General features: G+C 32.0%; 2 protein-coding genes across 7 annotated transcripts in view; one reads left to right on the top strand and one right to left on the bottom strand.

The window, feature by feature from the left end:
- The first annotated feature begins 5,502 nt into the window (after window positions 1–5,502).
- On the top strand, window positions 5,503–23,198 carry LOC124540453 (growth/differentiation factor 8-like). 3 transcript variants are annotated; one of them, XM_047118043.1, is made up of 3 exons: window positions 5,503–5,795; window positions 17,518–17,933; window positions 22,129–23,198. In XM_047118043.1, the coding sequence occupies exons 2-3, from the start codon at window positions 17,811–17,813 to the stop codon at window positions 22,510–22,512; spliced, it is 507 nt and encodes a 168-aa protein (XP_046973999.1). In that variant the 5' UTR covers window positions 5,503–5,795; window positions 17,518–17,810; the 3' UTR covers window positions 22,513–23,198. The 3 variants fall into 3 exon arrangements, with proteins under 3 accessions (XP_046973999.1, XP_046973998.1, XP_046974000.1); XM_047118042.1 differs by having other exon boundaries at window positions 17,006–17,933; XM_047118044.1 differs by having other exon boundaries at window positions 5,503–5,799.
- Window positions 23,199–25,427: 2,229 nt separating this feature from the next.
- The window catches only part of LOC124540423 (latrophilin Cirl), a 301,607-nt gene continuing 299,444 nt past the window's right edge, over window positions 25,428–27,590 (bottom strand). For 3 of the 4 annotated variants that reach the window (XM_047117971.1, XM_047117970.1, XM_047117972.1), the window contains one exon: window positions 25,428–27,459. In XM_047117971.1, the coding sequence (XP_046973927.1) occupies window positions 26,614–27,459 (846 nt within the window). In that variant the 3' untranslated portion in view covers window positions 25,428–26,613. The remainder of the gene's footprint in view (window positions 27,460–27,590) is intronic. The other variant, XM_047117973.1, reaches the window with a different exon arrangement.

Genomic DNA, 27,590 nt, shown 5'->3' with positions numbered 1-27,590 from the left:
AGAGGGACAATGTCCTGGTTGTGTCATTCGGGGTCCGTGACCTTTCTGCCGAAATCTAGCTCTCCTACCGGCCTCCATTTATAAAGGATTGGCAGGACATTGTATGACCACTTGAATCGAACCGATTTGTATACGAATTACTACACGAACTCTAACGCTAAATAAATGATAAAATGTTTTAAAATATTTCATATATGGAATTTGAAATTTGGAAATATTAAATGGATCCTATAAATTTAAACAGATAGGAATATATGTTGCGGAGTTTTGAGGTTACCTCAATTATAGACATAAATTTAGATGTGAAAACTCACTTCTACTTATATATAGTACATACGACTTAGATGTGCATGGGCAAAATTCGTAAAACTGAATTAAGTGACGTCAAAATAAAATTAAATTTTAAAATTATATTTTTTTATTTACCATCATTACTTCCATTTTATTTAATACTTAGGGATAAAATTTTAGCTTAATCGTACTTACTTTTTTAAATTTAAATCTGTACTTTCTATAGATCAATTATTTTCCAAATCATAAACTAACTTAACTTTTTATAGGTAAGGTTTGACGGAGGAACAGTAAAAAACGTTGTTTAAATATAAGGTCAGATAAGCATAACTCTCCCCCAGCTTACCTCACAACACCAAAATTCAAATTTGTATGTTGTTTAATTTGTTAATTAAAATCTTATACATATTAAAATAAAGATAAGGCTTATTACACAATATAAAGATGATAAAAACGTGTAGTTTCATATCATTGATTTTCATACGGGACATATTAATTGAATTGTATATTGTTAATTGTGTAATTTATTAAGAAAAGAGTATTTACTAAATTTATATTCTGATATATTCTGATTATAATAAAATATTCTGAACCGATAGTAGCTGTTGATACATTTGAAATGTAACATTACAATTTATAAGTATATTAGCAAATTCTAATAATGAATTTATTTTTACCGGTATATATTTCGGGAGCCGTTTGACTGTTTATTATTTAAAAAAAAAACACTTTGAAAGTGCGTACATTAATATTAAAATACGAGTTTATCGCTGACAGAAACCAGACATTAAAATAAATAATCTAGAACTGACACGACATTTATGTAATACCTAAAAATAAAGCCGGTTAAGTGCGAGTCGGTGGCTTGAATCTTAGTTTCCGTACAATAAATAGTTTTTATAATATTTTTTTATTAAGTCTTTGAGGTCGTATACTTCAATACGTTTGCTGCTGTATTACTTGATAGAGAAAAAAAAATATTCTTGTCTATGAATTCCAATTAATCTGTTTCTCAAAACGTTCTTAAAGTTTTTGGACTATAAAGGAGCAGAGACTTTATTTTTGCGAAGAAATTGATGTACTGTATCCAGCGCTATACCTACGAAACCTTTGTGTTAATAATTAAATGTAAATAATGATTTAAATGAGAAACAAATATTGCGATTAGAATGGACAAAGGCCGTCTAAATAACTCTTTGACTTACTTTAAAATATTAAAAAGTTCTGATTAAAAATAATGCCCAATCATCGGATAGTTACAACACAGACAACTACAATTACAATGAAACCTTTGCTATTGCTATTACTTTTATTAATGATGTATTGTATTATATAACATATTAATATAATATCGTAAAGTACAACAAGATGAGAAGATATATGTTTTAAAAGCCGTGTATCAGTGAAATTAAATTTCTACTTATATAGGGTTTACCAAGATGATACACATTTACTTGGTGGTAGGTTTGTGCAAGCCCGCCTGGGTAAGTACCACACGCTCATCAGATATTCTACCGCTAAACAACAGAACACAGTATTGTTATGTTCTAGTTTTAAGGGTGAGTGAGCCAATGTAACTACCGGCACAAGGGACATATATAAGGGGCATCTTAGTTCTCAAGGTTGGTGGCGCATTGACGATGTAAGGAATAGTTAATATTTCTTACAGCATCATTGTCTATGGGTGATGGTGACCACATACCATCAGGTGGCTCATATGCTCGTCCGCCAATATTCCATAAAAAAAATAGCAGAGTATAAACATGATTCTTGACGTAATAAAACACAATATGACAGATTTTATGTATATATATATTTGATTCTCTTTATAAAATACTCTTAATTTGCTTAATATTTTGATTATAAGGGAATTTTTGAAACCATTTTATTCTAGAATATCTAATATTTTAAATATTGGGGCAAAATCTCCAATTTGCTAAGATAGTTTTAATCGAATTTCTTAATGATTAGACCACTTTTTGAAGCTAGTTCTCCAGTTAAAGAGAGCATTGTATATTGATCATCAAGGCGGTGATAGTCACTTTCCAACAGGTGGACATACAGTCTGTTTACCACCAACATATAAATAGCATAAAAAAATGAATGCATAAAGTAGTCAAACCACAGAACCGATTTTAATGATAATTCGGTAAGTTGCAAGTTTGAACTCCATAGAAGAACATAAGCTGTTTTATCTCCAACACCTGTAAACCAATACCTAAAACCGTACCAATGAGTTAAATCTTAAAAGATATAGATTTTTCTAGAAGGAAGGTTAATTAGTAACGATGGAACAGACGTATGGAAAGCGAAATATAGGCGCGAACTCCAAAAAAAAGATATAATTAAATGTAATCTTCTATAAATATGTTATTGTTAATACGACAGTAATTGTTAAGTTCAACTGATAGCTTTATTTGTTTTGTTACGTGCCTACTTATTTTTAGATTGCAATTCTCATGATATTTTCATTTTGTATTCAAATTGATAGGCATAGTTGCAAATAATTTAAGGCCTGCAAGCCTCATGGTGTTGCAGATGTCCATGGGCGGTGGTAGTCACTTTCCATCAGGTGACCCTCCTGCTCGTTTGTCCCATATAACATAAAAAAATCAATACAACGATATTGGCCATTGGGCTATAAGAAGTATAAACCATTCCTTATAACGCTAATGAGTCACCAGTTCTTGGAAGATGTTATATCCTCGTAGTTACACTGCCTTACTCACCTATCAAATTGGAAGCGAATATTGCTGTTAGACAGTGGAATATGTGTCAAGTGAGTGGTTAATAACCAGACAGGTCCAATGAGCCAAATAGTTAATTTAATTTTTTTATTTTACTTCGTAAAGCAATGGTCTGCGGTTAACGTCCAAAATGTCGTAATTTTTTTATCAGATATTAATAAAATAATTTCCTTAATGTAATTAATATTAATAGTGGTCTGGATTCGAACAAAAAATAAATTACCGTTCAAACGTAGAAAAAAAAACTATGGATTATTTTTTCACTTGAAAGATTTTGTTACACACGTACCTAGCAAAAAATAGCGTTTTTTACTAACGTTATATACGAACTGTTATTCATAGATTTATATATTTTCAAACAATAATATAATTTTATCAAAAAAGATCAAAATAACGTAATTGAAAAATTTGAGGTTTTTAATTGGATTATTATTTTACATACTAGCTGTGCTGTTTGAATTTAATAAAAAGTTATTATTGTAGTCTAAGATACTCCTTTTTTCTCAACTTTCAGCCACTGAAAGTCACCTCAAAATCAGTTCATCCGTTCCAGATATTAGCCGAATCAAATAGACAGACAGACAAAAAATGTAAATATGTTATTTTGATATATGTATCGAGTATACACACGTGTGCGTTTAAGCTATATATTGCAACAACAGACAATTCAATTTTATTATATGTATGGATTAAATAATAAATACCCCTAGAATTGTAAGAATTTGCCAAGATATTCGTTAAATAAAAAATTGAAGTATTCTTAAATCTTTGTTACAATATAACATATATAATATAATTCTGATCGAAAAACCATTTTAATTATGTAATTCTATACACAGTGCGATCTTAACGAAAAAAAAATCCAATATGACATACATACAATTATTATACCAACTAAAACAACAGTGCAGGACATTTCAAGAGAAATTAACGGACAATATGGACTTTACTGCAAACGAAATAAGAGTCACAGGTACACAATACAAGTACTAAATGGGGGGAGATTCAAAAAAATCCCACACGCTTCCCAGGTCATTGGCGTTCGTCCTGTTAGGGTTCCTGGGGTATGAATGACCTTAGAACGCACTACACACACATGTAACGCGCTTGTGTGTGTTAGTTCTCTGTCAATCTAAGTACGTGTGTACTCGGTGTCGCTGTGTGCGTTAATGTATTTGTATTGTGGCGTCATAAAGTCTATAGATGAGTTTGTGATGATAAAAATAATTGGTTAGCTTAAACATGTGTTTAATATTATAAAAATATTATATCACATAGTTATTAATTTATATTGTAACACATGTCGGTAATAACTGGATTTTTATACGACTTAATAGTTTAAACAAAATAAAATGTGTCGAATGTGATGAAAGATGAGAGATGTGGAAATATTCTTGCTTTATTAAAGTATAAATGCGCGGGAAATTAAAGATAACAGATAATTAAAATTTAAGCAACTGACGTATTGTATTAAAAAAGTAGATAACTAAAGATATTTTCAATTATGCTTAAGTAGATGCAACTGAATATTTAATTAACTATAAATACTATTAAATATATAAGTCAATTGTATTTGAAATAAAAAAGTATTTTACAAAAAGAATGTATTAAAAATGGAATATGATGAATGTGGATTATCATATTTTCTAATAATATTTTTTTTTCTAAAATAGAATGTTAACTTTTTCTCACTTACTTAATTAATATCAGGCAAATGTCGAACATGATACGGCTTAAAATAATTAAAGCATAAACAATCGAAAAAACGTATTTAATTTATCACCGACTTTAACATGGTTACACAGATAATAAAGACACAAATTAAATAGCTGACATTTCATGATAAAACATATTATACAAATAATTAAAGTAACTTATCATGAATAAATACCTAATTAGTGCACCTAAGTATTATCAAAAAAAATTGACGCTTAAATTTAAATAAAGAGAGTCGATTTTAAAACACATTAAAAATGTATGTACAATGATTGAATCTCCTTGTGAGCTAACGTATGAGTTTGATTCCATTGACACGAACGCTTTAAAAAAAAGATAATGACGGATCAGTAAAATTTAAATTAGATTTTAATATTACGCACTATTGTTATTTTTCGTAGCGATAAAGTTTGTAAATAGATATCTTAATTAAGTGTGTTTTATTAAAATGTTTATAAGTTTTTAATTAACGAAAGTTTTTTATTGTGACAAAAATAATGACGCAAAATATTATCAGCTGTTATCTATAAAAACATCCGTTCATTTTTGTATAAATAGCTATTTAAACAAAGAACGATAATCTAAATTTCATAAGACAATTTTAATTTTTTAAGACTATAGAAGATAGAATATGCATATAATATAAATATATAAATATTTCTGGGTTTCAGTTGTCGAAATAAAATCGTTCGATTATAATGGAAACGTATTCCTAACCCACGCCTTTTAGTTCTGTACAGAGTCGGTCCATCTCCCGAACGCAGTTGATCACTGGCGGTTATCAAGCGCGCGCGTTCGATAATTCAAAAATGGAATCCGGGAAAGCCGAATTCTATTCCGAAAGGCGCGAAAAAAATGTATTCGAAAAAGAACAATTTAAATTTTTGACAGCATTCGATTTATTAAAAAACATAAAAATGTTTTTTTTTTTTCAAAATTTTGGAAGATTTTTTTTATAGAATCGTTAAGAATTCGGACTGAAAATTTAGTGAAAGTTTGTGTTTTATAAATTATTTGGTTTTCTTTGTTTTGTGGCAGAGGGTGGGTAATGTATGCTTATTGATGAATACTTAATTAAAAAAAAAAACTAAAGCATGATAATATCGATTCAATATAATTTTAATTTATATATTGACAAGGCATGGCTAATTATTAAAAATGAGACTCTATTTAATGTCCTTTTTCGTAACATGATTTATTTTTTTAATTTCCATATAACAATATACTATTTATTACATTACGAGTTATATAAAAAAAAAAAACTTAAGATCTAAAGAAGGGCTCCAACCAACAAAAACCTAACAATATGAGCACTATTTTTGAATCCGTTTATATTCAGTATAAAAGAGCCGCAACAATATATTATTAAACCTTACAAAAAGACAATGAAATAAAAAAAAAAAAGTTAATATTGCAAAGGCTTAAAAAGTTATTCCTAATGAAGATAAAAAAAGAACTTATTTCCTATCGTTTATTAACATTGTAATGTTATCGTAAATGTTGTAATTTAATTATAATGCTATAAATACACATCTATTATTATAAAGCCTATCTTATAAAATTATAAACAATATTTTTTTATATTAGTCTATATTGCTAAATTTCAAAGCGACTTTAAACGTATCTTGGAAATTTGTTTGAAACGGTTATGTAGTGATGGGAGTTATCGATACAAAATTAAAATCCAAATAAATATTTTTACGAAATACTTATTTATTTATCATTTTGCAAAATGCAAGCAACCACAAATTACTTGTTCGCGATATTGCCAAATTCGTCATGTAAATTGTTTTAACTTATTATAAACCATTTACAATCTTGTGTTAAACCACCGGTTATGTCTGTACTTTCCTAATCTTTTTTAATCTGTATTATAGTGGTTTCGACTCGTAATACGAATAAAAAATAGTTGAATTACTCTGCGGTTTATATAGCAAAAAAGATTTTTTTATTTATTCAAAAATAGAATGTTACTTTTGAAATTTGCAAAACGTTTTAAATCGAACAGATTAAAATTTGTAAAAATAATTTAATGAAATAATATGAGTTAATATAAACACGTATTGGATTAGGATTAAGTTAATACTTCGTCACGATAGCATGCGTGATCCCGTGGCGCCCGCCGAAAGACGGAGAGGGTAAAGCTGGTTTTTTAGTGGGTAAACCCGGTGGACCTGGGCGCACTCGGCGTCCAAGAAACCGGGGATTCACACCCCCCCTCCACTTGGGGGAAGAAAAAGGATTAAAATAATATTTACTGGATATAAAAGAGATGATTAATTTGCTCAACAGTGGAACATTGACAGGCTATTATATATTTTCTTTTCAAAGCTTAAAAGAAACTCCCCAGCTCAGATGACCTCCGTGGTCGAGTAGTGTGAATTAATAAGTAAGTAGTGTGAAACGGATTTTATGGGTCCGAGGTCCCGGATTCTTCGATGTCGATGCAGAAAATTCATTAGTTTTCTATGTTGGTTTGCTTGGTGGTGGCTTTGTGCAAGCCCGTCTGGGTAGGTACCACCCTCTCATCAGTTATTCTACCGCCAAATAACAGTATTCAGTATTGTTGTGTTCCGGTTTGAAGGGTGAGTGAGCCAGTGTAACTACAGGCACAAGGGACATGACATCTTATTTCCCAAGGTTGGTGGCACATTGACGATGTAAGGAATAGTTAATATTTCTTACAGCGTCATTGTCTATGGGTGATGGTGACCACTTACCATCAGGTGGCCCATATGCTCGTCCGCCAACCTATACCATAAAAAAAAATGTTGTCTTGGGTCTGGGTTTGTACAGCCGTTACTTCTGATTGTCCATAACACAAGTGCTCAGCTACTTACATTGGGATCAGGGTAATGTATGTGATGATGTCCAGCTTGAACATTTTACAAAAACCTTAATCATTTTTTATTTACACGGAATCATGATTGTATTATTTTTTTTAATATATAAAATGTGTACAATGTACATTTACACACAACTAATATCAGGATTTATACTAATATGCTTTTTTTCAAATGCAATAAACAACTGATGAAAATGAGCTGAGATGTCCCAATGGTTAGAACGCGTGCATCTTAACCGATGATTGCGGGTTCAAATCCACGCAAGCACCACTACATATATATGTGCTTATTTTGTATTTATGATTCATCTCGTGCTCGGCGCTGAAAACATCGTGAGGAAACCAGCATTTGTATAATTCGGAATCATCGGAATTTTGCCACATGTGCATTCCAACAAACCGCATTGGAACAGCGTGTTGGAATATGTTCCAAACCCTCTCCTTAATGGAAGAGGAGGCGTTATCCCAGCAATGGGAAATTTACAGGCTGTTACTGTTATTTTTTTCACAGTCTTTTAAAAGTGATTGCATTTGAGCATTTTTATTTTTCCCCCTCGGCTTCCAATCTTGGGGCCCCCAAATGCATTCGCGTTTCCCTGATCAAATCTTCAACAAAACTTTAAAAATTTGCTTAGTACATACATAATTTCATCAAGATCAAAGCGCTACCCAAAATATAATAAATAATTATAAATTATTTATACACACTAATGTAAACTAAATAGCAAGCTTGTAAAACTATATTTTTTAAAGCTTTTACCTCTGACGGGCTTAGTCCCCCACTCAATCGACCACAGTAGATTTTTGAGAAATGTTAACAATGTCTTACATCGTCAATAGGCTACTAACCTTAGGAACTAAATTTTTATGCCTGTAGTTACATTAGCTCACTGCTGTTAAGAGGTAGAATGTGGCCTTTATGTAGAGTTAGCCCATAAATAATCGAACCAAGCGTCCATTGAAATATTCTACGGCAGCTGGTAATGGATTTCTTTGTTTAACTGTCGAGTTCGTGATTTTTAAACTTGATTTATAGGGTGTTGAATCGAATAACATGCACAACAATAATTGTGTCAATAGCCCAATAGTTTATGGCCTAGCCCTTGGGCTATTGCCGTATTCACTCCTAACACAAGCGATAAGCTTAAAAGGAGAGTATATACTCTTTATTGCACACCAATATAGACAAAAATAATAGGAACAATTTTACAAAAACAAAGAAAAGAAAAATGTAATATATAGTATAGGCGGCCTTATCGCTAAAACAGCGATCTCTTCCAGGCAACCTTTGGTAGAGGAGAGAGATAGGATGGTAGGGGTGTACAAATTATTTAAAACATAAAAAAAATAGATACAATATACTATATATATGTATATATACGAAACATAAATAAATATTCCATAAATATACAATTATATAATAATATAATATACATACACATTATAAATGTATACATTTACATACTATAGATACTTACATAATAAATAAAATATTTAATTACAGTATTTCTTCATGAAGCAAGATAGTGCTCTTTTATCATTTTTTTTAAAAGAAGGAATGTTTGGTGCACGTCTTGCTTCTAGTGGAAGAGAGTTCCAAAGACGAATTGAATGGACTGTAAATGAGTTACTATAAAGAGTATATATATAGAGTAGAGGAGGAATATCAGTATTTTTTTTAAATCATTCGGGGCATTACTAGTATTCTTTAAGTGTTGAATTTGAGCCGAGATGACCCAGTGTTTAGAACGTGTAAGTATATCCTAACTGATGATTTCGGGTTGAAACCCGGGCAAGCACAACTGAGTTTTCAAGGGCTTAATTTGTGTTTATAATTCATCTCGAGCTCGTTGGTGAAGGAATACAACAACAGCAGCCTGTAAATTCCCACTGCTGGGCTAAAGGCCTCCTCTTCCTTTGAGAAGAAGGTTTGGAACATATTCCACCACGCTGTTCCAATGAGGGTTGGTGGAATCCAATGCGGGTTGGTGAAGGAATACCTCGTGAGGAAACCTACATATGTCTAATTTCAACGAAGTTCTTCCTCATGGGTATCCACTAAACCGCGTTGGATCATCTTGGAATACGCTCTTAACTTCCGCTTCTAAGAGAAAGGAGGCCTTAGCCCAGCAATGGGAAACTTATAGCCTGTCAATGTATTGCTAGTATTCTTTATAAAAAAAAACTAGTTGCCAGCGGCTTCTCTAAAACGCGAACGAAGCCGGAGACAACTATTTAATTAAAATGTTTGATACTTCTCCAGATTTTAGTTGATATGTGATAACATAATCTTTTCCAATTAGTAAACAATGTACCTACATTTCTCAAAGACGTATGCTTAACTGCTTATAGATAGAAAAGAACCTAATGCCGTTCTATTTTTAAAAATCAATATTTAGTTTAAAAAGAAATCCGACTATCGAAAATAATTTAAAGTTTATGTTATCTAAGTAAGCTATATAGTAAGGTCTACTAATAAAAAATTCTACCGTCAAAAATCAATACCTATTAAGGCTAAGTTCAGGTATTGAGTGGTTCAAAGTCAGTCTGCCCCTGAATACACCTAAAACACATTTGAGATAGACTTTGAGGCATTTTAGAAAAGCTTTTAAAACTCTAGTTTATAGCCTCAGTATCATTTTTAAAGACCTATCCATAGATATCAATAAGGATTGACGAAAAAACATGTTTGGGTGCCTTGAGTGGGGGGAACCCCTAAAATTTACTGTTTTTTTTTTATGAAACCTTTGTATGAAAACCTTAATGCAGTTCACAGAATAAAATCTACTTACCAATTTTCAATAGTACAGTTACGTTTGTAACCTTTAGTTTCGGAATAAGATGGCTGCTAAGACAGATGACGAAACCATTGTTCCGAAAAAGGGGTATTGATCATTTGTTTTATCAAAATAAACTTTAAACAAGTGGGCTTTTACAAGCACTTTTGAATCGTCATTTTATAATTAAGTGAAGCTATCACCGGTTCGGAAAGTAAATTCTACGGAGAAGAACCGGCAAGAAACTCAGCAGTTACTCTTTTTCAACATTTAAAAAATACAATCATATTAGTTAAATACAATTATATATGTATGTAATTTATCCTGCCTGGCAGACAATAGGTATTATTTCCGAGCTTTTTTATCATCTACAAAATCTTGTGTCGAATAATATGCCTTTTTTACCAAAGTATTTTTTATAAACGAAATGAATTTACGAAACGGCAAAGTTAAAAATGTCTGCGTATTTCATTATAGAAACGGATACCTTGCCCCAAGAAAGTATAAAATATTATACTAAAAACTTATCCGACAATTGAGATGTATTTTTTAAAATTTGTCTACCAAATTGGTGCGGCAATTTCACATTTTAAGATTATTTTTATGATACAGTACGCACATTGTAGAGAGATTAGTAAAGTAAAAAAAGTAACAGCCTGTACATTTCCCATTGCTGAGATAAGACCCCCTCTTCCATTAAGGAGAGGGTTTAGGACATATTCCACCACGCTGTTCCAATGCGGTTGGTGGAATACACATGTGGCAGAATTTGTATGAAATTGGACACATGCAGGTTCCTCACGATGTTTTCCTTCACCGCCGAGCACGAGATGAATTATAAACACAAATTAAGCACATATATATAGTGGTGCTTGCTTGGGTTTGAACCCGCAATCATCGGTTAAAATGCTCACGTTCTAACCACTGGGCCATCTCAGCTCAGCTAGAGAGATTAACGTGATCTATTTAATTAAAAATACAATCACAAAATTCGTCGCCATGCGGTAGTGTCACGTGTATCGTTCGGAGAGGCGTCCTTGTGCGAATGTATAGCGTTATAAATTGCTCACTTGTTTCTCGAAATAACCTACATTTTTCGCACAATCAGATGTTTTAAATGTTCATTACAGCATCACGTCAAGACGGAATTACGCGCATACTTTTATCTCACTAAATCTTTTTTTACTTAATATATTTCTATTGTAGCAAATGCCTGGAATTCAGCTCAAAGATATATTTTAAATCGTCATCAATGAGAATACATTTAGATAAATCATACATACATACATACATACATATAACATGTGTATGTATAATAGTATCTAAAATTTGTAAGTCTTTTATATATTGTATAAATTTAAAAGGCAAATATTCACTTTAATTTACACACTGTTACTTATCTCATAGGTTTTTTTTAAATGGGCTATTTTACGAATATTCTTTATAAAATATGAATGGGGTGTGCTAAGAATCTGTTTATACAATTTAAATGAATCTGTTCCGGTACTGATGTAGTATGCTGGAAAAAGTTCCAATAAACTTAATTTAAAACGGTTTTTAAAACGGACATATCTTTTTTATCTATCTTTTAACATTATCAAAAACTTTCATCATATGGAGATTATCAAGCATCATTTAGTGATAAAGTTAGAGATTTACATGTTACGATAGCTACCCTCAGTTGAAATAAAAAAATAAAGAATTTTATTTATGCTCATTATTATAAATGATATTCAAATGAACTATGATATGATAAGAGTTGATTATCTATACCAAAAACTCTGTAAGATTTCTCAGTATATTTGTAATACAAAAAGTATCAAGATCTGTTAAAGGATCTGGCTGAAAGTTGTTTCAGATGTTATCCTTTTATTCATAACAGTAATTAAATATTCTCTAATCGTAGATTCAAGAAACAAATCAAAATATCATAACTAATTACGATACATACGACCGAGCGGAATGTTGGCAAGAAAGCAAAATTTCACGTTGGATTCGCTATTCCAATTCTTTAGACGCAAATCGAGCGAGCTCGATCTGTCACCAGGAACAATTCTAATAAATGAACTTTTATAAATTATAGTAATACAGTTTGTATATGTTCTTATATAGTTTGCTAACATGGGAAATTCAAGGAAAAATGTAGAGAGAGCCTTTATATGTTCAAGGCCTCCTTACCTCTTGTGCTTATCTACCAGGCTGTTCCAATACAGATTATGATGGATATGGCAGGTGTCCTCACGATGTTTTCATTCATCGTCGACATTGAGATGTTTTTTTTTTTAGTAAATAGCACATAAAGCCCGTGAAAATTTAGTAGAGTAAAAGTGGTTCGTTCCTGAAACCGTCGTTAAGATTTACGCGTTTTAGCGCTAGAGCCATCTTGGCTAAAGACTAAATTCTTAGAAAACAAATAAAATTCGAGCCTATTCAAATTGAAACCGCACTTTTCAACCGACTTCAAAAAGGAGGAGGTTATCAATTCGTCTGTATTTTTTCAACATCCAGAAAGTAAATTATGTCTTAAAATATAACTAAATGGGTATATACCCTAATATAAAATAGTTTTTTGAATCTGTTTATAAATTTTAGTTCTAAGTCCTGTCGATTTTGAAGTAGGTGTAAAATCATTTATGTTTATAATCCGATGGTACGACAATAGATGACTGAAAGAGATGAAACACAGGACTCATGGACTCATTTAGAATTACGTGTTCTCTGAGGCTCAGACTATTAATATTATAATATAAGACTTACCTCAAAACACTTTTTGTATTTAATAATTGTAAAGTAACAGCCTGTACATTTCCCACTGCTGAGATAAGGCCTCTTCTTCCATTAAGAAGAGGGTTTGGAACATATTCCACCACGCTGTTCCAATGCGGGTTGGTGGAATGCACATGTGGCAGAATTTCGATAAAATTAGACACTTGCAGGTTTCCTCACGATGTTTTAGTTCACCGCTGAGAACGAGATAAATTATAAACACAAATTAAGCACATGTATATAGTGGTGATTGCCAGGGTTTAAATCCGCAATCATCAGTTAAGATACACGCGTTCTAACCACTGGGACATCTCAGCTCTTTTAATAATTGAGATTGTCAAATTATATTTGCACTTAAAGTTCTTGGGGATAATCAAAGATATTTTAATAAATTAATACGAGATATCTTGCTGATATAATCAGCTACCCGAGCATATACTTTATTTTTAACAACGTATCAATATATATATAAATAATTAAAGCGATTCTACATATCCGTTCGTAAGATAAGGATTCTAAAAGTGGATGATTATTTTTAGAATCACACTCGATGATAATACCTATTTTTACTTTGATTATGCATGTTATTGATATAACAAAACCGGGAATTTATGCCAATGGTATACGTCATCACATTCCTCCTCAGGCGTTTCCATAATTCGTTTCTATAATCAGAATCCGCAGAATCTTTGCTGATAAAATTGTTTTACAAGTTATCTATATCTAGAGCTGAGATGGCTCAGTGGTTAGAATGCGTGCATCTTAACCGATGATTTCGGGTTCAAACCCAGGCAAGCACCACTATATATATGTGCTAAATTTGTGTTAATAATTCATCTCGTGCTCGGCGGTGAAGGTTAAATTTAACTAATTTAATTGAAATTCTGCCACATGTGCATCCACCAACCCGCATTGGAACAGCGTGGCGGCAGGCGGTAATTTACCGGCTGTTACTTTACTTTACTATATCTAAAGACAGAATACAATTGTAGTGTATGTTTAAAATAACCGCTTTTTACTAAACACATATTTTTACACGGTAAACATATTGTCTGTTTATTCCGGCTAATATCAGAATTATCAGCTAGATCGATTTTGATTTAACTATCACTGGCAAAATAAAAGGTAGCCCTAACCTTTTATTTCAGAATTTTTTATAAAATATCCGTTTAATTCAAACGCACAAAAGTCTGTAAATTGTTGTCTATGGGTTAAAACAAAGTAAGTTAGTTTAAAATTTTGCGGAAACTTCTATGTAATTGAATTTCACTCGATACAAATATTAAGTTCACTTCTTATCCCTTGATTTTATAAACTTACAAATCACTAAGCACGTGCGGTAATATATATCTTTTTTATATAACACAAAACGCGAGTTATGTAAGCTTAGCCCATTGTTGGTGGTGATATAGCTATCAAAAAAATTGTTAGTATTTCTTATAGCGCCAATAACTTTGGGCTTAGGTGACCTTTTACCAGTTGATGAGCCTTTTCTCATCTGCTACTAATTAAAAAATCCTCTTCTGGTACGAACTCAGAGTGCAGGACATGACCATAGTGTGCTGTACATGCTTCCAAGATATGGGAAATCTCAACAGATAAACCTAAAAAATTTAATTGGCCAATCGTATTCATTGTTTCCGATATCGTGACTTTCAATTGTTTATTTTACTCTACTATTAAACTGCATGATTAAAAATAACAATAAAATAAAAATAATAAGATAATCTCACTGTCACCAATAAACATATTAAATACATCTATACAATCTCCCTTATTCATTTCTTAGACACACATGTTTCAATTTGATAAAGTGTTTGGAGTAAATATATGTTCACGAAATTTTAGTCTATGTTTAATAAAAAATTATGTCAGCAACGAGTCTAACTTTATCTAATAAAATAATAATATGAAAAAAATGCTTCTGTGTAATTCGCAATCGGAATTTTTAGCTAAATTAACACGATTTATTATCCTGTACAAATATGTGTGTCTAAAGATAGGTACACTCTCTAGCTCTTTCTATTCTCACACTTTCATAATTATAAAAGTGTGGAAATAGAAAGAGATAGGCGTCGATTCAATGACAATCTGACATCGTTATCCCCGTCCTACTCTATAAGGACACTTTTGTATTCTCCTCACTATCACCATCATCAAATAAAGCTTTTATTACTGTTACTAAATACTAATAAATTCGTTTCTTTATCAAAGAGGATACTTATAAAAATGTTATCAGAACTTAAAGGCACAATATGTTAATGTTTAAGCCAGACGCGCGTCATGATGTCACCGGATTACTCAGAGTTACAATAATTTTGCCCAATCCACGCATGTGCACGTAGGTCATGTACATCCGTAAATATTACGGTCGAAACGAATAAAATATTAGGAATAAAATATACATTGATATATGTGGATGAGACCAATTTTAAAGTCCAATAATATCTTAAGAAGTGAAAGCTATCGAAGAGAACGATAACTAAACAACAAGATACACACACATTGTGATATAGATAGGTGATCAGCCTAAAATGAATATTCTCTAGTAGTCTATAGACTAGGACATTTTAACAATGTTGTTCCTATCAACAATGTTGATGGTATAGAAACAATTATGGAAGTCACAGAAGATTCTGATTGTTGTAGTTGTGTAGTCGAAACTTATATTCGAAGTGATTTGTGGATTACTGGGTAGTTAAAACTAATTACATTATATCGTCAAACTGAAATTCAAAATTGCTTTTCACGTATTCATACAGTCATCGCTTAAGACTAAGGAAGCTAAATTAAATGCATAAATATTAAGACATCTTGGACACCATGCACCAGTTACGGTGCATTGATGTCAGAGGAAATCATGAAAGGGATTATTGAAATCATTGTTGTGAATTTTTTTCCAAATAATACAGATACTGCTTCCACTTAAGATTTATTTAAAACACAAAATAATATTACAAATTAAATATTTATTCTGTAATAAAACAATGTATGACACTATCTTTAGTTTAGTAAGAGGTGGCAATTAAATAAATTGTATACAATGCTTTCTCTAATTTAAGGATCAACAAATTAGATGAATACTAAAAGAAGCATTGATAAGCCAATGGAATTTTTTCAAAATTCCTCGTAAATAAAACTTAGATCATCTTCAATTTTAAAATACAACAGACACCACTTGTTTCAAACAGCCACAAGAGTGATTAGGGAAACAAAAATATTCAAACTTAATCCTAAACAGTCGACGATGGATTTGTAAACAAGATGTCAAAACAAAATAAATATCTGTTGGTACGCGTGATCACTTTTAAATAGTTTGCAAAAATTACGCCATTACCTCGAGGTGGGTGGCTATGGCCTTCTGCATTGGATGAACGAACTCGTTATTTTTAAACATCTTTTAACACCTGCCCAGTTCGCGAACTTTTGGATTGGAACTTGATCAGATATATTAGATGAGAATCCAGGAAATTAACGTGCCGAAGATATTTCGTAACTAGCCAATATTGAAGAGAGATTCTACTAATTTCTCGTTCAGATCATTTGTCATGTTTATTTTTATGATGAACGAACAAATGGGTATGATGGTAAGTGGTCACCGCTTCCCAGAGACATTGGAAATGTAAGAAATATTCATTTCTAACATCGCCAAAGTACCACCAACCTTGGGTACAAAGTTATCATGTCCCTTGTGCCTGTAGGGTCGATTTATGAATTATTGTAAGACTATCTAAAAGCTCTTGTTTTAATAACAGGGATCGTAATATCACTTTTTTAATGCTTGAATGATTTAATTCTTGATCATATCCATTTCATCTTCTATCAGTGGAATATTTAAAATCAATGTTCTTCTTTTGTTTCAGGTTGAATAAGCTGTCTGGGATTGGCACGGATGACACAAATTACGCAAAAATACAAACAAATTTAATTTAATTATATTTTAATCAATAAAACATGATATATTATTTAAAATGCGTTAAATACAAGACCTCATTGGTGGTAGTTTAATTGTTTTATAGCATTTGCAAAATGTATGAAAGGTGATGAAAAACAGAACATGGTTATAGTATTTAGAGTGGCGGCTCTAATCACTATAGCTTTACGAATTTCTGCTTAAGTCTGGATGGTGTTTGCAATGTTATTAAATAAGGAAACTACTGCTGTATACACGATTGAGGTCAAACTACTCATTAGTTTAAGAAGAGATAGTTTAAACGAATTCGTGAAAATGTAAACGTTTACGATCTTAAATATTAGCAAAATCAACTGGGCAATATCGAATTTGACTATAATTTACCCATATTAATTGTACTGATAAATCTATGACAGGTCTATAAAATTTCGTACTCCTTAATTTGGCTTCTTAAAATTACAGATACAAGGCGCCACAATCACTTCAAGGGTCTCAAAGTGATCAACTTTCGGTTCACCAACAAAGTACTTCAGAATGAAGTCGACGAAGCAATCTTGAACCTTCACGTTCAGGAATTAGAGCCTAGACATAATATTACCATAACTGACGATCATTTTACTATAAATCTTCAAGTAAATAGAGTAACACGTAATAGTCAAGGGAATAAAGCTTCTGTACCGTACACGGAGAGTTCGATCAAGTTGTCGAGGAAGGATTTGAAGGTTGGGAAGTGGGTGAAGGTCAACGTGACGAATATGGTCGCGGAATTCTTTAGATTGCCGAGAGAGAATCTAGCGATAGTAGTGAGAGTACAAGACTCGAAGAATAGGATAAGCTTGGTTGTGCCGCATCCGAGCTCAGAATCAAATAATGCATTGGTGAGTTTCTTTTTAAATCCAGCTGTGCAAACGTCAAATAGCAATACTTTGTATTGCTACTTTCTGCCACGGCTGCGCGACTTGCTAGTTCTTCTCTGTAAAATTTAGAAGTAAATGTAGTCCGAACTGGTGATAGCCCTACAATTTTGAAAAATGACATATTAAAAGTGCTTGTAAAAGAATAGTTAAATAAAGTAAAATTTTGATTTTGATTTTTAGGGAATGAGTCGGCACAAAATATCATATCAATATTTTAGTTTTCATGGTGTATTATCGGCTACAGGAATACTGAATACTTGTAAAATTTTAAATATATTCTTCAGATTTAAAGACTACCATTTTTAGTTATTCGATTTAGCACTTATGAATCTTTACCAAATATTGCGCTTTCAAACATGTGCAACCTTAATGGAATTTACATAAATAATATTACATATAAAACCCTCACAGGGATAAATCAAATATTAGAAAGGCAATCCTGAAAGTAACGGATGAAACATTTCATTGTCTCTTACTTTCCGTATTCGATGAAATCGTCTCGGAACCTATTTCTCAAAAGAACAATTTTGGCCCAGCTATGACATTTAGACTTTACTTTCACATAGAAATATTAATGACGTTTCATTTTGTAAACGACTAACATTGTTGTTCAAGGGTAAATAATCTAAATTAAAATAAATTGATATATAATGAGGTTTTAATCATGAAACATTACATTGTTCTCAATAAATTTCAATTTTAACATACAAGATAATGGCAATAAAAAAGTAATAAATTAAGTTTTTGAAGCTTGAATAAATTTTTCATATCTGGCTCTTTATATCGAATTGACCCATTAACAGGTCAATATCTGGGTCAATCGACGTGATCTGAAGACGATTGTATTTATGTACCGTCAAGGAGAAAAGGCTAATGAAATATAGTGTACGAAGTACAATCGCGTATACATAACTTTTTTCTTACGTACTTTAAAGGGATATCTTTGATTCCTTGACATACAATTGCTCTTGACATATCAAGTCGTTGGTAACAGATAATGTTAAACAGCTGTATATCTGATGTAATAATTTACGTTTCATTACTTTTTACTAAGTATTTAAAGAGATGGCCCAGTGTCTACGTGCATCTTAACCGATGATTGCGGGTTTAAACCCAGGCAAGCACCACAATATATATATGTGCTTAATTTGTGTTTATAATTCATCACGTGTGCGGCAGTGAAGGAAAACATCGTGAGGAAACCTGCATGTTTTCTCACGATGTTTTCCTTCTTCCTTAGAAATTCTGCCACATTTGCATTCCACCAACCAGCATTAGAACTGTGTCGTGGAATATGTTAAACCCTCTCCTTAGGCCTTATCTCAGCAGTGGGAAATGTACAGACTGTTACTTTACTTCTTATTTTAAGGTCTGAAGTTTATATTGAAAATGCCTAGGGAGTAAGGACTTCCTGAATAGAGCAAAGTTAAAAACCGCGAATGGACTACGTCACGTTTTTCGCTTAAACGTCTAGGATGTCAAGATTAACTAAAATCTATACTCAGATATGTTTTTTAATTTATTAGACGACAGTCTTTTGTACTGTAAGGTGTAGAAATAACTTTATTCTTTGATAAAAAATGTTTTCAAAGATCTATTAGGTTTTAGAAGACTAATTATAAAAGAACATGACGCTATCAAATACCCATTGACAAGCGATCGTTAATATTTTTATTTTCTTAAATTAATTTCTTAGTTTTAACCTATATTAAAAATAACGAGAGTACTCCTAAATTGTAAAATAAAAACCGTCTCAATATTGGTTGCATTGCCCGAAAAAAAGCCCTATAAGGTAAACCGTATTTACTTCAAAAACCTCTCAACCTCTCACCATAGATTTATTAAATTAACCTTTGAAATATAATATATCTATATTGCAGCTTTTAAGTAATCATCTTAAATTATCAAGGAACAATCTTGTATCAATACTTATGCAAGTGTTTCATTATTACACAAATGCAGTACAGGATTTATTACATATTTTACATTTGAGTAGTGTATATGTTTGGTTTTTAGCTTACTCGAAATATCTATGGTTGCTATTCCAAATTTCACATGTTTTATGTTTTCGGGCTTACTAATTAATATAATTTAATCGGCTATATGAACGAGGTAAAGAAAGAGACCTCGAATAGTACCCAGAGGAACACCTGCATTCTCTGAAATTGATATGAACCCTTTAAATTTAGTGCCGTAGTGAAACCCAGAGGAACACATACATTTTCTGAAATTAGTAGTGCTGTAGCTTGCAAACTAGTGTTCGGTGTATATAATATAAGGTGTTAGTTACGACACAAAGAACTCTAAAGCAATATACTTATATACCGAGAAATACTAAAAATTACAAAATGTACATTATCTTATCGAATTTCTTGTAAATGTTAATTGTTTAACATCTTACGCGCTCTATCCTTATCATCTAAGATGTAACATCTTTTGGCAATGTTATTAAACGACTTACTTATCAAATATTATAAATCCGAAATTACTCTTTAACAGCTAATCCATGTAATTTACTTGGTGGTAGGGCTTTATGCAAGCCCGTCTGGGTACCTACAACCTATTCATCAGTTATTCTACCGCCAAATAACAGTACTCAGTATTGTTATGTTCCGGTTTGAAGGGTGAGTGAGCCAGTGTAACTACAGACACAAGGGACATAACATCTTAGTTCCTAAGGTTGGTGGCGCGTTGACGATGTATTTAATATTTCTTACAGCGTCATTCTCTATGGGTGATGGTGACCATTTACCATTAGGTAGCCCTTATGTTCGTCCGCCAATCTATACCATAAAAAACGGTTCTGTTACAATTTCGTATATAGCGATCTTGATAGAGGAAGACCTAAACTATTTTTTTATACCTATTGAATCAAAAAACAAAATAAACTTTATTCAAATACGCTTTTATAAGAACTTTTGAATCGTCATTCAACAATTAAGTGAAGCTACCACAGGTTCGGAAAGTAGATTCTACCGAGGGGAACTGGCAAGAAACTCAGTAGTTACTCTTTTTAATAACTATAGACACCGTCTCACATGCGTCTGAAATGCAATTTAAAAAAATTAACCTAGAAAAGGAATACTTTTCATGGCTGCGCGTAAAATGAATAAGGAAGTAGTAAAAACCGTATGACGTAAATATGATCTGATTGTACGTAGACATTAATTTTTAAACGCAAAAAATGCGATAACCTAATTTAAAATTATTGCTAATTGCACTTAATTCTACGATAATAACTTTTAATTCGCATTATTTAAATATGTTGAAATAATCGTCGAAATTGGTTTGATTTGAAAATTTGATTATATGTATCACTCTTGAAATATTTATTTAAATAAGCTATTTATGTTACTTTTTATTAAAAAAAAAAAAATTAAAACAATTACTTTAACTTGGTGGGTAGTTCTTTGCAAGTCTATCTGGTAGTCGGTACCACCCACACATTAGATCTACCGCCAAGCAGCAGCACAATCTATAATCTGGGACCTAAAGTTTCGTAAAGTTGTAAATAAAAAAATAATAATAATGACTGTCGCCTCTCAATTTGTATTTGATAATATGTGTGGACGCAAAACACAAATTATTTTGCCAGAAGTTGTGACGTACATTATTATACTAGGACCATAATTAAATAGAGTACCTGATTACGCAGGGTTAGTAACTCTTTTGTGGAGCAATGTATACGTTTTTAACTCGGGATCTCAGAAAACATTCAAATATATTTAATTTAAAATAATTATTTAAGGATCTTACAACATTGATGATTGCACACTTTGGGAAGATGATTCCTGGTTGTTTCATATAACGAAAATATAATTATTGAAATATTGAAAACAAAAAATGTAAAAAAACAGATTTAAAAAAATAACAGGTTCTTCTCAGATCAGATATATTTATTTTCGATTAAATTTATGAACACATTACACAAGTGTAACACTTCTACTTCGAATAAAGATTTTTGACGTTGACTTTGAGTACTCAGGATTGATGTGTTCCAGTTTAAAAGTGTAACTGTTGGTACTTACCATCAGGCCCATATGCTCTTCCACACCATCATCATCATATACCATAAAAATATATAATTCAGAGTGTAATTTCCTTATAGTTTGGAGTTTTTATGAAATGTTACTTAGTGAAAACGTTTTTGTTGCAGATGCCATATATAGAAGTAAGCCTAAGAGACAATTCCCACAAGAGAACCCGGAGAATGATCGGGATGGACTGCACTGAAAACTCGAAAGAGGCTCGGTGTTGCAGGTACCCGCTCTCCGTGAATTTCGAAGAGTTCGGCTGGGACTGGATCATCGCCCCCAAGCAGTACGATGCCAACTACTGCAGCGGCGAATGCCCTTACAGTTTTCTGCAGAAATATCCCCATACTCATTTAGTCCATTTGGCCGCTCCTCAAGGCAGCGGTGGCCCGTGTTGCGCCCCCAGAAGAATGAGCAGTATTTCTATGCTGTACTTCGACCACGATTTGAACATCATCTACGGAACTATTCCTGGCATGGTCGTCGAGAGCTGCGGTTGCTCATAGCGACCGCGTCGTCAACGATAGGTAGCCTTGGACATTCGAAGTTCTTTTGGTTGTTTCTTCTTTCGTATAATTATTTGGGGCTTTAAGTGTAGTGTTCGTTTCCAATGTGATACATTCGGTTGAAGACTGCGAACCCTTGTGCTGTGTGCCGTGAGTGTGACTATGTACATTTACTATAGTAACATCTAGTTTAAATTTCATTTCATCTTTCAGATTTTTAGATTCATACAATTTTGAATTTTATTCGTATTACGTAAAGATGTTTTTTTGAATAAAGTCGAATCAATCAACCATTATAATCTACTTATATATTTTTTGATTTATGTATTCTGTGTAGTTGATTAATTATTTATACTGTCTTCGTATACCTATGTTTAAGGGTACATTAAAAATATAAGTATATTTTTTACGTTTTTATGTCATTTAATTTTGTTTATTTCCTTAATAAAATACGTCAGGTATTTTCGATTCAATTTACTTTTCTTTTAAAATGGCATTTATTTTTCGAAATTAGATCTTAATTAAAAATTAGTTAGTAAGAGACCTTTTCAATTGTAAGTAGCAAAAATGTAACACGGGCACAATATTTGTTTTAATTTGAATGCAATGTGTAATATAATTACATCAAACTTATCAGCGATGGAGCGTTGAACTAAGAACCAACAATAGGATATGGTAATGAGAACCATACAAAGATTCATTAGGAATCATCAAAGGAATTGCATAAAGGTTTATGAACTAACACAATCAGCATTGTTTTACTTTTTTTTTTGTGCCTGTGATGTTAACTTTCGTATCTTTTTTAATCTGTCACCTTGTTAGTTAGGTGAATGTAAACAAAGTGCTCGCCAATGACATTTCATCCTTAGGCGTCATATAATTAAAAAAAGAAAAAATTAACAGCAAAGAGTTTGCATTTAAATTTACTTTCATAATTTTAATATATGATTTTACATTGAAAATTATAAAAGTATTAGAATAAAAAATGATACTTATTTATAGAACATCGTAGCAAGTGCAAAAGTTTTATGCGTATATCTCCACGGATAAAATATCATTGGTAGCATTTTGTTTACGAAAACTATCAAATTCTAATTTTAAGTAGATAGTCTATGTAATTTGATGTATTTCTAAATGTAACGTATTTCGTGAAAAATTTCTCTCGACATTGTTTGGATCTCGATCAAAATTATATTTTTTTTATAAAAAAAGTGGTTTTTACTAGGTTTAGCGGGTGGTGCTTAAATGTATGTTTTTTTTTTTATTTTCCAGTACCTACCCATTGAAATGTTTAAGCGTATTATGTTGAAGGAATGAGAGATAATTTTTTTTTTAATTTCGTTCGTAAGTTTTAGAAAAAAAGGTTGGATTTAGAATTTTTCAAAATTGGATCTCATTTTGAGGCAACCGTTTAACTATGCCTTGTAATAGATCTCCTGTCGCTTTTGAGGTTTTTGAACTGCGTTTATGTAATGTTTCTTTACAAACATTTTAGCATTAAGTTACCGTTCCGTATATCCGTAACTCGATAAATATTGTCAAAATTTAACTAACAAACTCTTGTCATAATTGATCTATGAAATAAATTTTCAATTCATATACAAATACTTTTGTTATAATTTATTACGACCTTTTATTTATTTAGGTATATATACTATTTCTGACAGGTACCCTGTGTCCTTAGTATTAGGACCTTTGGAAACGTTTGTGCTAAATTGTGTGATGATCGGTTGAGTAGTTAAAATGTGAAATCATAATTATATATCCATAAATCATTTAAATTCAAATAAAATGAAGACTCAATAAATTAATGTCGGTATATAAATACAATTAACTGAAATATAATTCAGGTTTTCACAGTTTATGGATATACTTATTGTTTTTATAAGTTTATATTTTTAACACAAAGCGTAGAAACTAGGAACTAGGTTTAGCTGGAACCTGATTAAGATATGTTCTGGACATAGTTGTGTGTGTGTGGGTGTGCCCCAAAACGCTTGTGATAAATATTTAGATTAAATATGGGATTACGTTAAATATGGTAAGGTTTTAAATCATTATTTAATTGGTATAAAAAAATACAAAAGAAGATATACATACACTGAAGGTAAGGTTGAATAGTTAATTTTTAATTATACATAATTCGAAATAATAATTATCGCTTTTTGTATTCTCAAAATTCAAAATTAAGTAAGAATTTTTTTTCACTTTTGGATAAGACTGTAATTATTTCAAAGTTATAATGAAGTCTTCAAAATATTTTTTAGTTACTTCAATTTAAAAGAGATACTCTAAGGTAATGAATGATATGAGAAAAGTTTTACGTGTTGTTTTATTATATGCCTTAAAACAGCGGTCGGCAACCTCTTGGTAGGCAAGGGACACTAGGTGGCAAAATAAAGTATAGGCGGGCCGTAGACATGATATTAACCTTAGAAGCCCAATATACCTGTGCATAATTAGTATTCATTAGTCATATTCCATAGAAAAAAGAAAAATGTTATAAAAATTGTTAAAAGATACAGAATTAAATTCATAAATTATGTTTATATGTTTGGGCTTTATAGCTAGAAAGACTAGAGAAAAAACAAAAACAGAAAACTACAAACTACTTAAATAGGAAACTGATTTTACCAAAATTTTAGTGTGATGTCTGAGCTTCCATTTAAGATGCAATTTCTTGTATTTTTTACCAGTCTTATTTGTCAACTTTTTTACAAAACATTCACGGGCCGCACGCTTTAAACGAGAAAAAATAATAATTAAATAGTACCATTTATACAAATTCAAATTTGAATTTGGAATAACTTTTCAATTTATTTATGAAACAAAAAATAAATCAACAATGTGTCATGTTGTATTTGCAACTTGTGTTTTATAATCTGTGCCGTATGAGGAATAATAAAAAAACATAGTTCCGTTGGCGGTCGTTCTCTGAGAACAGCCACTCTTTATTTATATAAACTTTAAATTATTTACACATTCTGTTTTTCCTACTTTACATTAATATATTCAACGTTATTAAAATACAATCAAAACAAAAATATATAACAGAAATAGACAAAGATTCATGTACAATTACGTTTACGAAAGTGGGCGTTGGACTAGTATACCCCAATTAGAAAAAATAAATGTCCCCACGTATTATTTTTTTTATCATATTTCTTCTAAAAGTATTTCATAAATGTTGGCGAAGATAAGATATATAAATAATTGTGTTACAAGAAATAAGCCAACAGTTTATTAAATACTTCAGTCTAAATATATTGCTTAATCGATCCAAAATATACAAGAAATTAACGCATTTTTTTTCCTATTATTGTACCTGTATCAATTCTAAAAACAATTCCTTATTTTATAGTTGATATAAAATAAGTTCATGGCATTAAAACGAAACGTTTAAAACTGAAACAGTACGATTACTTTAAGTATTACACGCTATACTAATTTTTTGAATGTGCACAACATTAGTAGTGTCAGTCTATAATAGGTTGGATGGATTTTGGAGTTCCATTTAAAAGAGGTAATGATGCAGCACGATGTATTCGAGAAAAAGCTATAAAAAACCAGCACAAAGTATGGCAGTGTTATATATTTGTCGAATGCGTAAAAAAAAACTTAACCTTAAAAATGAAACATCACAGATTTTTAAACCTAATAATTAAAAAATGCGATATTGAAAGAATGCCATGATCTCAACCGAATCTCCGATAGAAATAGTAAGGTCACACAGGAAGTTATACAAATCTATTTCTAAACGCTAAGTATATACAAAATCGCTACGTACAGCGACACAAACGAAACGTGGTCGTAACACTGAAACTTGAGCCGTTATATTTAAAAAGGATCACAGTGGAAAAAGTGATAAACTTACGTTTTAATCTAACCGTCTATAAATATAATATATGTTATGTAAAGTCCACGTTATGGCAAGTTTCTACATAAACGCTATCACATGATTGTGACACTAAAATTTCTATGCCTACATTCTTAGAAAAATTCATTCGCTATATCTGTACAATATCTGCAAGTCTTAAAAGTCATCGAAATCACTATCACTCGAAATTACAACGACACCGGCCGGATCCAAACATCGGATATTTAGAAACTGGGCTGTGAAACAGTTCTTGGGTTGCCAGCCTGGGGCTGGTACACGTCGTAAGAGTTGTGGGGTTCCAGGTGACACACCACATTGTTCTCCCCGTTGAGAACGGCCGCCAACGCCCTCATGTTGTTTTCCTGGGGCTGGTGATATGGATGCATCAGTCTGCCGCTTTCATATGCGTGCCTCGGGTCGTACGCCCTTTCCAGAGTATCCCATTTTCCGTATTTCCCATAATGCTCCTGCTCGTGATGATGCCGATCTCCCGGGCTATAGGAGATAAGAGGTCGATGATCCCCGAAAAATTTGGAGCTGGTCGATCCATGGTGTCCGGGGTTCTGCCTGCAATTATCTGGTCCTGAATTATCGTCAGACATATCGGACATGAGCGTTTCATTTCGTTCAATTTCCTCGTAAACGGGATCGTCCTGGATCACTCGAAATTCTTCGGATCCTCGTCTGTATATCCGTCCTTGCTGGGAAGCTATCTCCGAATACGTGTGATTCACGTTCTGGCTCCCGTGATGGTGATGGTGTTTGCGTCGATTCTCATCCTTGTAGTGCTTACGGAAGATCATTTCCTGGCTTCCAGGGGACTGCTGCGACATGAAGACGTGAGGATTTCTAAAGTCGTGGTTGTAGCTTCTCGTGGTCTGGTAGCCTTGAGAGTGATGTAAAGGGCTTTCTTCATCCTTTATCACGTGTCTTGGAGAACCAGGGGCCAGTTGACCGTCGCATTCGGGATAAGGACTATGGATATGACTCTGCTGAGCCATTTGACGCGATAGTGTGTCGTGGTGAGGTAGAGTCGACGCGTTCACCGAATGATGTTTAGAAGAAGTGTTCTGTGAATTAAAAATAAATATGAGATATTATAATAAATGCCATCAAATTGTAACGAAACGGTTATGAAAATATCAAGAACGATATAAGCGACATCTAGTCAAACATGAAAATAGTCTAAAGACAGCTCAAA

Source organism: Vanessa cardui, chromosome 25 (genome assembly GCF_905220365.1).
Source record: "Vanessa cardui chromosome 25, ilVanCard2.1, whole genome shotgun sequence".
Taxonomy (NCBI): domain Eukaryota; kingdom Metazoa; phylum Arthropoda; class Insecta; order Lepidoptera; family Nymphalidae; genus Vanessa; species Vanessa cardui.
Note: the sequence above shows the minus strand (reverse complement) of the source record. Positions and strands in the feature narration are given on the sequence as shown.